Below are 14,824 nucleotides of genomic sequence, written 5' to 3' on the forward strand. Positions count from 1 at the left end.
ATACTGAAGTAGATGAATTTTTAAAGTTCTTTAGCAGTGTTCATCGACAGTCGCGCACTTTCCACTTGAAAGAATTTGATCCAATAAGTAGAACAGAACTCAGAAAGATAAATAAATCATTAAAAAATAAAAAATCCTATGATCACTACAATATTTCAAACTATCTAGTAAAGCAAACAGCCGAACATATAATTGAACCTCTGACTTATATCTTTAATAAATCAATGAAAGCCGGTTGTGTACCGTTAAAGTTGAAATATTCTAAGGTAGCCCCCATTTATAAGAAAGGTAACCACAAGCTTCCTGAAAATCACAGACCGATTGCCAATCCACCTGTATTTCTAAAGATATTCGAATACGTAGTGCTCCACAGATTAAGAAAGTACTTGAACAAGTTAAAACTGCTGTCCCCTAAACAGTTTGGATTCAGGCCCGGCACTTCTACAGGTGATGCGCTTTTTTCTTTTATAAATGAAGTGGTGAATTCTGTGGATGGAGGATCCAGGGTATGTGGCCTGATTGCCGATCTTTCCAAAGCTTTCGATCTTGTAAACATTGAAATTTTATTGAAAAAGATGAAATTATATGGTTTTGAAGGCAAGGTTCTCAAGTGGTTCGTATCGTACTTTGATGAGAGACATCAGCGGGTGGAAATACAGTCTCACTCTTTCGTGTATCAGTCGGAATGGTTACAGGCGAGGAGTGGGGTCCCTCAGGGATCAGTCCTTGGTCCTTTGCTTTTCCTTCTATATATTAACGACTTGCCACCACACCTTGAGCCAGCACACTGTGTTTTATACGCTGATGATGTAAGTATTTTATTGAAAAGTAACAGTCAGCATGATATGGAATCTGAAAGTAGAAGAGCTCTTCAGAAACTAGAAGAATGGCTGGCCTCAAATATGTTGGTACTAAATTACAATAAGACTATGCAGATTCCATTCAGGACGGCTCGGGAAGCAGTATTGGATACGAGAGATGGAAGCATAGGTTCAGCAAACGAGGCAAAGGTACTTGGAGTATTGCTGGACTCTGAACTCTCCTGGCGACCTCATTTAGACCAGCTAAAAAGCAAACTAAACTCAGCAGTATTTGTTCTTAGAACCGTGAAGAAATTGCTGGATGCAGGAACGCTTAGAAGTGTTTATTTTGCTGTGTTCCATTCTCTTCTTTCATATGGTGTTATATTTTGGGGCAATTCAACTCATGCAATACATATATTTAGGATTCAAAAGTGGGCAGTTAGAGTGATGGTGGGTGAATCTATTAGAGCAAGTTGTAGAGATTATTTCAAAGAGTTAAAGATTCTCCCACTACCAGGTGTATATATTTTAGAGGCTCTTTGTTTTATTGATAGGAATAAAGATAGGTTCAATACAGGAGAGTTGTTCCACTCATACCATACCAGATATAGACAAAACCTCAGAGACGACATTCATCGAACTGGTATGTATGAGAGGGCGGTAAAGAGTGCAGGAATTCGGCTTTATAATTCATTGCCAACACGCATAAAAGCTCTTACAAGTGAAAAGTTCAGAATTAAGGTGAGGGAGGAGTTGTTGCAGGTTTGTCCTTATTCCAGTGAGGAATTCTTTTTGCATTATAGAATGCAAAGATTGACGACTTAGATTATAATTGACAAATCCTTATACCCCTTTCATAGGTGGTCAGTGGGATGAAAAAAAATGAAATGAAATGAAAAAAGTTACCTGTTACCATGCAGTTCAAGTCCAACTCCCTGGCGATGTTTTCGGGCATCCTTGCTGTTCTTGCAGGGTCTGCTGGCTTTTTCAATGCAAACATTCAAGTGTGAAAAGAGACTGAATTTTCGGAACTAAGAAACTGAATGAGTTATGTAAAAAGCCTTGAACATTGCATGTAGATGAATCGAATACACGATGATGCTTTGGAAAAATGATAATTTTCCGGGGAAAATTTCACGTTTCTCGTATCATTTTATCCAATATTCATGATTTTCTCCAACATTGATGAAAAGTACAAAGTTCTATAATATTGTCATTGTTTTTCAAAAGATGAGAAGGAAAATAAAATTAGGGAAAATGAGCGACTATTTCTACCAAATGATACTCTTGTCTTGAATGATGAACATTTCTGATGGTGATGATCTACTTCATTACTATATAGGTACCAGACATAATGTTGATTATTTTTCAAACGAAGGATTCTTCTGCTCTTAAGGAGAATAATCATATAATAGAATTATGTTGTTGTTTTCTGGGAATCAATATCAATCTCTATAGGTTCAAAACGTTCTATTGTACTTACCCTATAAAAGGATGATATCACACTGGCGTTCAAAGTGCTCTCCAAGTTAATGTAAACTGGTGTGTAGTGCTGTTCTGAAGTGAAATCTAGCAGAGAATAAAGAGTGATGGTGCGACAATAAAGTGCTCATAATAAGTTTTTTTTTAAATTTTTTATTAATAAATATTTGAAGAGGTTATAAAAGAAGAAGAGATAAAACTAAAAAACAAAAAATGTGAAATAAGGACTAGATAAATCGACTGTTAGCTATATCATATCAAAAATATAAAGGAACTGGAGTGAAAAGTAGTTCATAGTTCCCAACTCCTAATTGAATTACTGTCTCCATGAATAGAGAACGTCGCCATAATCTTAAACTCCACTGACAAAATAATTCAGGTAAAATTCAATTCTAGAATTTTAATATTATTCTATCTCTAATCCATTGGTCTAGTTTTCATTTGTAAAATGTTCTACTAGTGAAATGTTCCTCGGTTTTTCCATAATTGGAAGAATTGTTTTCATTAGCATTAGAAACTTAATATATAACGAATCAAATGTACCTATCTCATTGGAAACAATGTATGAAACTGGAACATTCTTATTAAAATTTCAACTGTATGAAATCTGATTAATTTATCACTGATTCGATAGCATTCAATGAACTTTTGTCGTTGAGCTACTGCACAAGCAAGTCTAGATAACATTAATTCAACAGTTTTGATGGCTGAAATTTGCAGAATATTCTGTGCATAGTGAAGAGAAAGCGAGTACATTAAACAACTGAATTCTTATCAAAAGATTTTTAACGTGTTATTTATCAGATTGTTAGTTCAAGCAGTGAAGTTTTGTACGGGATGTCAATAGTGCAGTTTCTAGTGCACAGGTTGAAGTTGTGGATGCCGCTTCCACCTTTGCTTTGGCCTGGGCACATATTTACCTGAGTATTTGAACTTTTTGGGGGGTGAAGTGGGTAGGCCACTTGGGCTCGTCGGGGTTGATCCTGCATGAACAGCGTTTTTCACTGTGGTTTGGGGCTCAGGACTTGAGTCTATCACATAGTTCTTGACTGATGTTGGAGTCACATGCTGTTGATGGTAGATATGACTGTGAGGGTACTGGGACAGATCTTGGTTCTGCTTTTTGTGCGGCACTGAATGAGAAAAGGGATGTTGGTCCAGGTTGTGCACTTTTGTGTGGCGTGGCTCATCATTTGAATGGTGTTTATTTCTATTGGTTTCTATCGGCAGGTCATCCTCGGCTTCTATCTGTTGATTGGTTGGTGGACTTGGTAGTTTCGATACCCTTCCTGTACCTTGCACTGGTCTTCGAGACTCCCATCTAGAAAATGAGAGGAATGAAAAAATTTAATCTCACTACCGTACTCATTATATTTTTTGTGTTCTCAAAGTCAATTTCTCATTGACAAATATGCAAAATACAATATTCATTAATAGAATTCTATTTCAAGATTAAATGTGATTTCGTGCTTGATTTTAGACTGGGAATTAGGGGAGATTATAATCATTGCCACTCCAAATTCGATAATATTATCTAAATGATGACTTAAAGTCACAGCACCTCCTGTGCCAATTACTCAGGGCCGTAGCCTATTTGTGAACAAAATCGTCATATTTGTTATACGTATGAAAAGGCACAAAACTGTCACTTTTTAAATACTGCAGTCCATAAATTGGTCGTAAGTAAGACTTGATCTCCTAACAACCGTGCTTGCTTACTACGATTCTTGTATGTAAAGCTGCCAGGCAACTTAGTCAAAATTTCGATAGAAAAATGTTATTGTCATGCAGACAATCCTCATAAATCAAAACTATAATTATGTAATGCCTGTAATTTGCTGTGCATATCACTGCGAACGTTATACTAATCCAAATCATTAATTTTATCTAAAACAATAGTCATACTAACCATGTAGTTTGTTTAAAAATAATGGCTAGCAATGTAATATTTACATTATATTTGAACCCTACTTTTTTGTAAAAAACGAATGGCACCATCCTCTGTGGCGTTTTGTTGTTTGTCGCAACAGCTGTTTGGGAATAAGGCGATAGCAAGTTTTGAATAATTTTGCACTCTTTACTATAGGTTTAGAGTATTTAATTGAATTGGATGTTGACGAACCGTGATTGATTGAGAGGTGGTGATGGTGGCGGTGGCGCCGGTGGTGGCACATGTTGGGTGGGCCTGGTAGTGGTCTCGACTGTTGCGGTTGCAGTGTGATTGTTGACGGGGTTGTGAATGGGTCGGAACCCGCCGACCGTGTTGGGCAGGATGGGCGTGAAGGCGTCGTCAGGCTCGGCCGTCTGGAATCGCCCTCTCGTGCCACTCAGTCGCCCTTGACCGTGCGTGTCTCTGCTGTTGCCACCGTTCCAAAACTCATTCGCCCCTAAGTAAATATAACGATATCGAAAATTTTCAGCGAAGAAAAACTTTATTCACCGTACTGTACTTTTGATTACCCAATCGAAATACTCTCTTTAATTCATTGTTCTTGAAAAATATATTTGCAATCATTTATTTGGTTGACAGTGTTGACAGTAAATCATTCCAATATTATTTAATTTTCTGGTAGAATACTACCAGAGTAGAATAACAGAGTGTGCATCAGTAGCCTAGAATACTATCTATTAAAATAGCTGAAACAGGTAAAAATCCTGTCTACTGAATCATTGTCCAATGAATAATTGAAAGTGGAGTATTGTATAGAGACTTGTTAATATTTTAAAATAATGTCGTCAGAGATAGGCAATTACATTTTAACATTACTGGTACTGGATAATAATATAATAAATTAATCTCAAAATTGAAATATAGAGTCGATAATTTATTTTTTCCACTTGTGCTATTCAGTCAATAATTGGTAGCTTATCAATAGCTTCAGCTAATTGTGACCTCATTTCACATTTCATTATTAGTTTTACATTATTAAACATCAACAGATTCGCTAGAGAATCCAGATTAGGGTTTGCTAATCCAAGATACAATTCTATACATATTATAAAAATTATACGGTGAGGTATCATTTTGAGAACTTTGTGAATGTTATTATTGAACATTTATGAAAATATGTAATGTTCTTTACTAATAAACTCCTCTTGATGTGTCGTCTAACACCCAGAGAAATTATTATTATTCTTTTTTCACAGTCATTATAACTCAGCACCATCTACTAAAATATATCGATCGTGGAGATAACTAGTTTCCTGAAACTCCTACTACTTATACTTGATACATTAATTGGTGGACATTAACACTGACCTATGTTGATGTGAGGTATTGGCACGCCGAAGAAAGTGAAGGCGGTGGTTGGTTGAGTGATGGAGGCGGGCTTGGCTGCCTCATTGACCGCCTGCAGGGGAGGCGCCCGCGTGCTCGCATACAGAGTGGGTGTGTCTCCCGGGATGAAGTGCGATAGCACTCCTGGAGAAATAGTAACCGCCACACCGCTTTCCGATGGACCCGACGGTGCTGATCCTAGCTGCTGATTCACCAACTGCGGCTGATTCTGATTGAGCAACTGCTGATTCACTAGCTGCGGCTGATTCTTGTTGAGCAGCTGCTGGTTGTGATTCTTGTGCTTCTGCTGCGACACGTTGGACGAGGTGGCGTTCTCGTCGTAGTCAACGTACTCGTCGTAGAAGTAATCTGTCTCCTCGGGTAGTGGTCGCTGTTGTGCGGTTGGAACAGGCTCCTTCACCTCAAGCCACGCCGATAACTGTTGTGTTTGTTCGATCACTGTAACATGTTTAAAAAAAATTGAGTTATACATCTTTATCATTTATTCATTTATTTATATTTTTACAAATTTTCAACAAGAAATTTTGGAATACATTTTTATTTGGACTAGTAAATTATCCACTTTGATATTTTATTGTCGAATCATATAATGCTCCTATTTCAAGCTGGTGAAATGCTGTTGAATCTGTGCTTTGACTTTCCATAAATTTTAAAATAACTGCAAGTTTGACTTCAGTGAAAAGTAAAGTACGTAAATGTTTTATTTTTTCATCAAATTATTTCAGTTATTATACATGATTTTGAACCGCATTGACGAGCTGAGAAGAAAGAGCTGTAGTACGAGAAGATCTGATCATTCTGTCAAAAGTTATAAGCTTTGACCCCTTGATGTATTCTTATGTACGTGTTACCCCCCCCCCCCCCCACTAGGAAATACTGAAATTAAATGTATCTAACGGGTGATTCTCATAGAACATAACCCTCGTAAGATGTTTTTAGTCGAAATATGTATTTTTTTTGTTAGGAAAGCCTTGAAAAGAGATTATAATGAATAATTTGTATTCTGGCTGTAGAATATGATTTTTATTTTTGGGTGTTTTCCCCCTCCCCCCCCCTACTAAATTCGAAAATTCCTAATGAATCCGGTTCAGAATTAATTGCCCTTCCACGTTATGTGTGGTTATTTATCATTACTAGAAAAATATCCAAGTTGTATAGGGTAGAAGTGGTAGGTTTGCATAATTATTTTGAAAACCCCTTGAAAAATACCCCTTTTTTGAAAATTTGTAGCTCTGGAACCAAGAATGGTTGAGTCCTTTGCGACCACTCAACTTATTGGAAAATTCATTATCTTTAATTTTGTAAAGAATGATTTTTCTCCAAAAACTTCAAGTTTTCGAGATTGAATGGAAAAATTGAAAAAAAAATCCGAAATTTTGGGGGTTTTGGGGGTGAAGCCGCCCTCTGGCGTGTCAGCAAATTCCAGATTCGAAGTCAGCACCCCAAAATACATATAGAACCGTCGAGAAAAATTCTTTCGTGGCTGTTTCCTGAAATACCACCATTTGACTGGACTAAATAGGTAGTCTACTTTAATATTGAAGATGAGCAATGAATTGTGAATGGCTGCTTACATGCAGGGTTGAGAACGTCGACCTCACAGCCGGGCACTGGTGTGTCGATGGCCTTTGACTCCTGGCAGTTAAGTTGTGACATGCGGAACTCCCTCAGCAGCGTCCCGTCATGACAGCGAGGTCCCATTTGGCCGCCCTCCTGCAGCCACACTTGCAGCCACACCAGAGAGCATGAACAGCGCAGCGGGTTGCCTGACAACATTATATTGCTCTATCTATTAGAGACATCTCTAGACATCTTTGATACATTTGAGAAAGTTTTAGTGCACTTGAAAATTATTAATACAATAAATGGTTATGATTATCTATGTGTGATGCTAATGAAGATAAGGCAATCTAAAGAAAGTCAGGTATGGAAATTATGCTCGTAACTATAATATCATGAAGATGTGCGATTTCAACGAAGATATATAAAAAACAAGAAGAAAGCTATAAGTGAAAACTCGTACGTAATTAATTTATCTAATAATACATTAAAATTAACTGAATCTAATGCTTTCTTGAAATCTAAATATATTACATCTACACGGCCTTGCATGTCAAGGTGAGAGGAAACAAACTGTGTGAAAGTCAGCAAATTACTCACAGTTGATCTACTGGGCATGAAGCCATGTTGAAAAGGGGTTATTATATGCTTCACATGATCAAAAACTATTCTGTATGGAGCAGATTCAAAGACCTTATCAGGAGAGTCCAAAATAGAAATAAGTCGAAAATTGGAAATTATATTTGGTTGACCTGATTTGAAAACTGGTATTATACAGACAGTTTTCCATTTCGTGGGGTATTTATCAGTTTTCAAAGATAAATTGAAAATAAATCGCAGTGGTTCAATAAGTATGTTCTTACAACCCTTTATAATGTAGGCAGGAACGCCATCAGGTCCAACTGAACGCGTAGCCTCAAGTCCATCAACTGCGGAATTGACTTGATTTGCGAATGGTCAGTACTGGTAAATTGAAATTACGATTACTGTTATTGCGGTTTACATGTTGAGCAGCAGCATTATCGCGATCACCTCCTATGACATCATAGATGGATGAGAAATAATGCGCAAATGCCTTTGGCACATCAGCACCAACATACTTAACCCCATCCATTTCCAAACAATCGCCCTTTGATCTAGATTCCTTTTTACTACCAATATAGTTCCAGAAATGCTTAATATTCTAATCTATATTACTCTGTAGATTAGCTATATAGTCTTTATAAGAATTATTGATTCTAGTTTTAATAGTGGCTCTAAGTTCAACATATTGAGTATGGTATTTTTCATATTTTCAACAATAATAATTTCTCTGTCGGTAAGAACAGAAACTGGATTTTTTAAATTCAATTTACACAAAAATGATGAGTTTTAAAATTTAATTCACACAAAAAAATTATTAACTATGAAATTGAAGAATAAAAGGATCTTACAAACCTTCAATGTCAAGAGCTACAATGTTTGCTCTTAGTGGCTGGAACGTGGGTTCTGAGAGGGAAGTTATTTTGTTGTTGCGCAAACTTAGTGATCGAAGATGTGACATTTTGCCAAATGGTGAACCTTGTATATTGCACAATCTATTATTATCCATCTGAAAATAAGGTATTTGCTAGATTTAGGCATAATATTTTTGTATTATATATCAAGCTAGACATGATACCGTATCTTATACAGTCGGTATTTTGACACGTCGGGGGTACCGTTTAGTTTTATTATTGCGGTTAATAGTTTTATTTAATTTTAGGAGGTAACATAGTTTTATTACGGGGGTAATAGTTTTATTCAGGTCGGGGGTATCTTTGACACGCACTTTAATAAATATTTACCCTGGAAAGGAAATAATTAGAGCCGCTCTAAAACGGCCTAGACTGTATCCTAGCAGGTAGGGAAAATCATTACATATGCCAATAGAAATAAGCAGCATCTTACTTTGAATACACATTTACACAAACTTCGTCCGTTTGTACTCAATCCTTATACTCGAAACTTTACAAGATTAACTATAAATAAACATTAATTCACCTACTTCATGGAATACTTTGCTATTATAGTCCCATATCACTTTATAAACAATAGAATAACAAAAAAACTAAGTAGTGAAATAGAAGAGTAGGTAAAAGCTAGAGTTTACTTCAAGATAAGTGTATGAAATGATAATTTTGTAATAACTTTAAGAACATGGTGTATAATCCGTCTGTTATAGTACGTTTTTCTTGATTCTGTACGTTTGGTATTATAGTATATAATATATAGTGGATATTATCCACTTTTAGTCTTGATTCATGTTATAATATTTGTATTTTTCAATCGCACTCACTGCTGGCGAAGAAGGTCCACTTATGCCAGTAGTGCCTTTTTATATAAATTTATTTACTTATAATATTGTTAATTTTATTGTACTGTATACTTCTAAAATTTTGTACTTTTGTTAACTTTATTATTTTGTGATTGTCGATTTATGTATGCAAAATTATTTGGCAAATAAATTACAATAAAAAAATACAATAAATTTTATTTCACGCGATACAGTACGTTGCATCGTCTTTTATACATTTGGAAAAAATAAATAGTAGTTAGCTCTTCTATGATGTAGTCTACTTATTTTTCATTCTTGCTGTTGGAATCGCTTGTTTACAATATGCATTAAATCTATTAGTCACATACTTCATATATTATTTGTTCCATCATAAAGTATGTTCATAGGAGACAGTAATATTGATAAGGCAAAACTTTGATAAGCACTGTATACAGTAATGAATAATTCAATGATTGAAAATAAAATTTTCTGTATTCAGAAAAATGTATACATTTTTTTATTCAAAGACCTTATCAGGAGAGTCCAAAATAGAAATAAGTCGAAAATTGGAAATTATATTTGGTTGACCTGATTTGAAAACTGGTATTATACAGACAGTTTTCCATTTCGTGGGGTATTTATCAGTTTTCAAAGATAAATTGAAAATAAATCGCAGTGGTTCAATAAGTATGTTCTTACAACCCTTTATAATGTAGGCAGGAACGCCATCAGGTCCAACTGAACGCGTAGCCTCAAGTCCATCAACTGCGGAATTGACTTGATTTGCGAATGGTCAGTACTGGTAAATTGAAATTACGATTACTGTTATTGCGGTTTACATGTTGAGCAGCAGCATTATCGCGATCACCTCCTATGACATCATAGATGGATGAGAAATAATGCGCAAATGCCTTTGGCACATCAGCACCAACATACTTAACCCCATCCATTTCCAAACAATCGCCCTTTGATCTAGATTCCTTTTTACTACCAATATAGTTCCAGAAATGCTTAATATTCTAATCTATATTACTCTGTAGATTAGCTATATAGTCTTTATAAGAATTATTGATTCTAGTTTTAATAGTGGCTCTAAGTTCAACATATTGAGTATGGTATTTTTCATATTTTCAACAATAATAATTTCTCTGTCGGTAAGAACAGAAACTGGATTTTTTAAATTCAATTTACACAAAAATGATGAGTTTTAAAATTTAATTCACACAAAAAAATTATTAACTATGAAATTGAAGAATAAAAGGATCTTACAAACCTTCAATGTCAAGAGCTACAATGTTTGCTCTTAGTGGCTGGAACGTGGGTTCTGAGAGGGAAGTTATTTTGTTGTTGCGCAAACTTAGTGATCGAAGATGTGACATTTTGCCAAATGGTGAACCTTGTATATTGCACAATCTATTATTATCCATCTGAAAATAAGGTATTTGCTAGATTTAGGCATAATATTTTTGTATTATATATCAAGCTAGACATGATACCGTATCTTATACAGTCGGTATTTTGACACGTCGGGGGTACCGTTTAGTTTTATTATTGCGGTTAATAGTTTTATTTAATTTTAGGAGGTAACATAGTTTTATTACGGGGGTAATAGTTTTATTCAGGTCGGGGGTATCTTTGACACGCACTTTAATAAATATTTACCCTGGAAAGGAAATAATTAGAGCCGCTCTAAAACGGCCTAGACTGTATCCTAGCAGGTAGGGAAAATCATTACATATGCCAATAGAAATAAGCAGCATCTTACTTTGAATACACATTTACACAAACTTCGTCCGTTTGTACTCAATCCTTATACTCGAAACTTTACAAGATTAACTATAAATAAACATTAATTCACCTACTTCATGGAATACTTTGCTATTATAGTCCCATATCACTTTATAAACAATAGAATAACAAAAAAACTAAGTAGTGAAATAGAAGAGTAGGTAAAAGCTAGAGTTTACTTCAAGATAAGTGTATGAAATGATAATTTTGTAATAACTTTAAGAACATGGTGTATAATCCGTCTGTTATAGTACGTTTTTCTTGATTCTGTACGTTTGGTATTATAGTATATAATATATAGTGGATATTATCCACTTTTAGTCTTGATTCATGTTATAATATTTGTATTTTTCAATCGCACTCACTGCTAGCGAAGAAGGTCCACTTATGCCAGTAGTGCCTTTTTATATAAATTTATTTACTTATAATATTGTTAATTTTATTGTACTGTATACTTCTAAAATTTTGTACTTTTGTTAACTTTATTATTTTGTGATTGTAGATTTATGTATGCAAAATTATTTGGCAAATAAATTACAATAAAAAAAATACAATAAATTTTATTTCACGCGATACAGTACGTTGCATCGTCTTTTATACATTTGGAAAAAATAAATAGTAGTTAGCTCTTCTATGATGTAGTCTACTTATTTTTCATTCTTGCTGTTGGAATCGCTTGTTTACAATATGCATTAAATCTATTAGTCACATACTTCATATATTATTTGTTCCATCATAAAGTATGTTCATAGGAGACAGTAATATTGATAAGGCAAAACTTTGATAAGCACTGTATACAGTAATGAATAATTCAATGATTGAAAATAAAAATTTTCTGTATTCAGAAAAATGTATACATTTTTTTATTCAAAGTACGTTTCTGATATCTATGGAAAAATTCAGATTATCAATCTTAATATTTCTCATAAATCCAACATATTTTTTTAGTATATAAATAATTTTATAAAATTTCTTGAATACATATAAGATTCCAGTTGCATTCTAGTATGTCAAAGTTCGATTAATGATTGTGGAAAGGCCAACTCCAAGCTGCTCAGTTTACCCAGAGATTGAGTTTTCCAGATTACTTCACAAGACACATGAATGTTGTTTTTAACAATGCAATTAGAATGAAACTTGTTATAATGTACTTAGTATAGGCTACCTTTAGTTCTACTAAGCTGTCCATGGCAGGCAGAGCTTGGCTGGCAAACCTGGCGATGCGGTTATGGCTGAGATCGAGCATCTCAATGGACTTGAGGCTGTGCAGGCCAGCGCTCTCCAAGCCTTGCAGTTGATTGTAGCTCAGATTGAGCATGAGCAAACTGGGCACAGCAGTGAACGCATCACTGGCAATGTCGGATAGTTGGTTCTCCTGTAGTTCGGCGCTGGTCAGTGAGGGCAGATCGACGAAAGCTGAGCTTGGAATCGAAGTGAGCTTGTTGTGGCCCAACTTCACTCGTGTCAAATTTGGTAACGATCGTATGGCATTCGAAGCTAATACTTCCATTTCATTATTTTCAAGATCAATGAACGCCAGATTAGGCATTTCACGGAATGTTCCTTCTGGCAGCGAGTGTATCTTGTTCTTGGACAGTTTCAGTTCCACCAGAGATGTTATTTTCCCTAAAACATCTGGTGACAAATGGTGAAGCTTGTTGCTACTCAAATCGATCATTTTCAACCCCTCAAGTTTTGTTACTGCCATTGGGAAGTCAATGAGGCTGTTGTGTGCTGCCAAGAATTGTTCAATCAGTCTGAAAAAATCAAGTTGTTTTAAAATGAAAAATCTTATGTATGTAGAAGATGGTTCAGTTACGATAAAAAAGTCGTCAGAACATTCACCACTCCAATTTCAACCTTTTACTCGTAAAAGAACCATACATATAGGTATCGTTCTCAATAATTAAAGTATGACCTAATAAGATAGAGACTTCTTCAAATTTTTCAAATTGAAATTGAAAATAAAATACCTAATTATTCACAGTTTGAATTCCAATGATCTTGACATAATTATTCCACCGCATTATTCTTTGCATACTTAAAGCTGACCATTTATAACTTGTCATCACTTAGTTCCTACTAAGTGGAAAATATTTACTAAAATCCAATTGAAAATTATATTCATCGATGTAGGCTAACAGTGTTTGCTATGTTTTTTATTTGATCCCTACTCGTATTACTGCGACTACTAAGTTATTGTCTATTTATGAGCTTATTTATAATATTATAGTCAATGTCTCAGTAGTCAATATACCGTACCGTTTGAACCAGTACAGAATCGTGTTATGGTACATGCAGGAGCCTTGCAAGCTTCAGACGTGCTCCGTACAACGATCTATACAGGGTGATTCATAATTATGGTAAAATAATTTAATACGTGATAGTAGAGGTAAAAATAAGAAAAAAAGTTCATATAAACATATATCCATAAACGCTTCATTAGCGAGCTATACAGGGTGAAAGATTTCGCCCGGAATTCAGTTCCTCTGGTGAAATACACCGATGCTTAATTGTTTGGCGACTAGTTTTTGAGAAACTTATGCTGGATTCATATGAAAAAATATCTGAAAAATTGAATAAAACTAGTCTGGGAGCTGTAGTGTAAGTAGTTTTTGAGAAAAAAGTTGAAATATGCAAAAAATCTAAGTAGAAAAACACAGACTTCTACGTTTGATGCCCAATAACTTTCTTTAATGACCAGTAAACAAATAATCCCTCGCAATAAAGATTGTAGAGAATTTAATTCTGAAAAGAATGATGTAAGCTGTGTAAACTAAATTTAAATAAAAGTTGGATAAAATGTATTCTTAAGTAGTACATTACACCACAAAAATTTGCTGTTTTATGAGGAGAGAACTAATAACTCATAGGTTGTAGCTGATTGCAAATAAAACATGGATTCTAATAATAACAGCTGTTCCAAAACAGCTGATTTATCATGTTTTGAATAAGAAAATATTCAAAAGAAATCATCAGCTGGAAATTATTTTCAGAAATATTTTTGCTCACTGTTGAACAAAAAAAACAAACTGTAAGTTAGGCCTACTGTAACTGCGCTGTGTTTTTTGTTTAATCTATTAACCAGTTATTTGTAACCATTCCACTTTGCTTTTGTGTTAAGTGTTAACTTTTTAAAAAAATGGCAGGTAATCTTATAGACATTATTCATACTCCAAATTAGCTGACATGCATTTAATGTATGGAATGGGACACTACTGTAATAGTACTGAAGCAAGACGTTTGTATCAAGAGAACTTTCCTAACCGAGTATGTCCAAGTTTAAGGTTTTTTGCCACTATTCATCAACGTCTGTCTGAAACAGATTCTTTGATATCCAAAGAGCACATTTATGCAGACAGACCCCGATCTACTATGACTGTTGAGTTAGAAGAACAAGTTCTTAATGAAATTTATGAACATCCAGAAAAGAGCACAAGAGAATTGTCAGTGCAGTTAAATGTCAATCAATCTATCATTTGGAGGATACTGAAATAGCAACAATTACATCCATACCACCTCCAGAAAGTTCATACTCTATTGCCACGAGACTGAATTCCCCGTGCTGGTATTTGCCGATGTTTTTTAGTAAAACTT

General features: G+C 34.8%; 1 protein-coding gene across 1 annotated transcript in view; it reads right to left on the minus strand.

The window, feature by feature from the left end:
- Window positions 1-14,824, minus strand: part of LOC111058185 (protein artichoke) — a 105,383-nt gene that overhangs the window by 7,218 nt on the left and 83,341 nt on the right. The window contains exons 7-12 of the mRNA XM_039422797.1: window positions 12,393-12,984; window positions 10,713-10,866; window positions 7,158-7,349; window positions 5,545-6,021; window positions 4,408-4,672; window positions 3,206-3,606 (exon numbers count right to left, since the gene is read on the minus strand). Of these exons, the coding sequence (XP_039278731.1) occupies window positions 3,206-3,606; window positions 4,408-4,672; window positions 5,545-6,021; window positions 7,158-7,349; window positions 10,713-10,866; window positions 12,393-12,984 (2,081 nt within the window). The remainder of the gene's footprint in view (window positions 1-3,205; window positions 3,607-4,407; window positions 4,673-5,544; window positions 6,022-7,157; window positions 7,350-10,712; window positions 10,867-12,392; window positions 12,985-14,824) is intronic.

Source organism: Nilaparvata lugens, chromosome 3, assembly GCF_014356525.2.
Source record: "Nilaparvata lugens isolate BPH chromosome 3, ASM1435652v1, whole genome shotgun sequence".
NCBI classification, from domain to species: domain Eukaryota; kingdom Metazoa; phylum Arthropoda; class Insecta; order Hemiptera; family Delphacidae; genus Nilaparvata; species Nilaparvata lugens.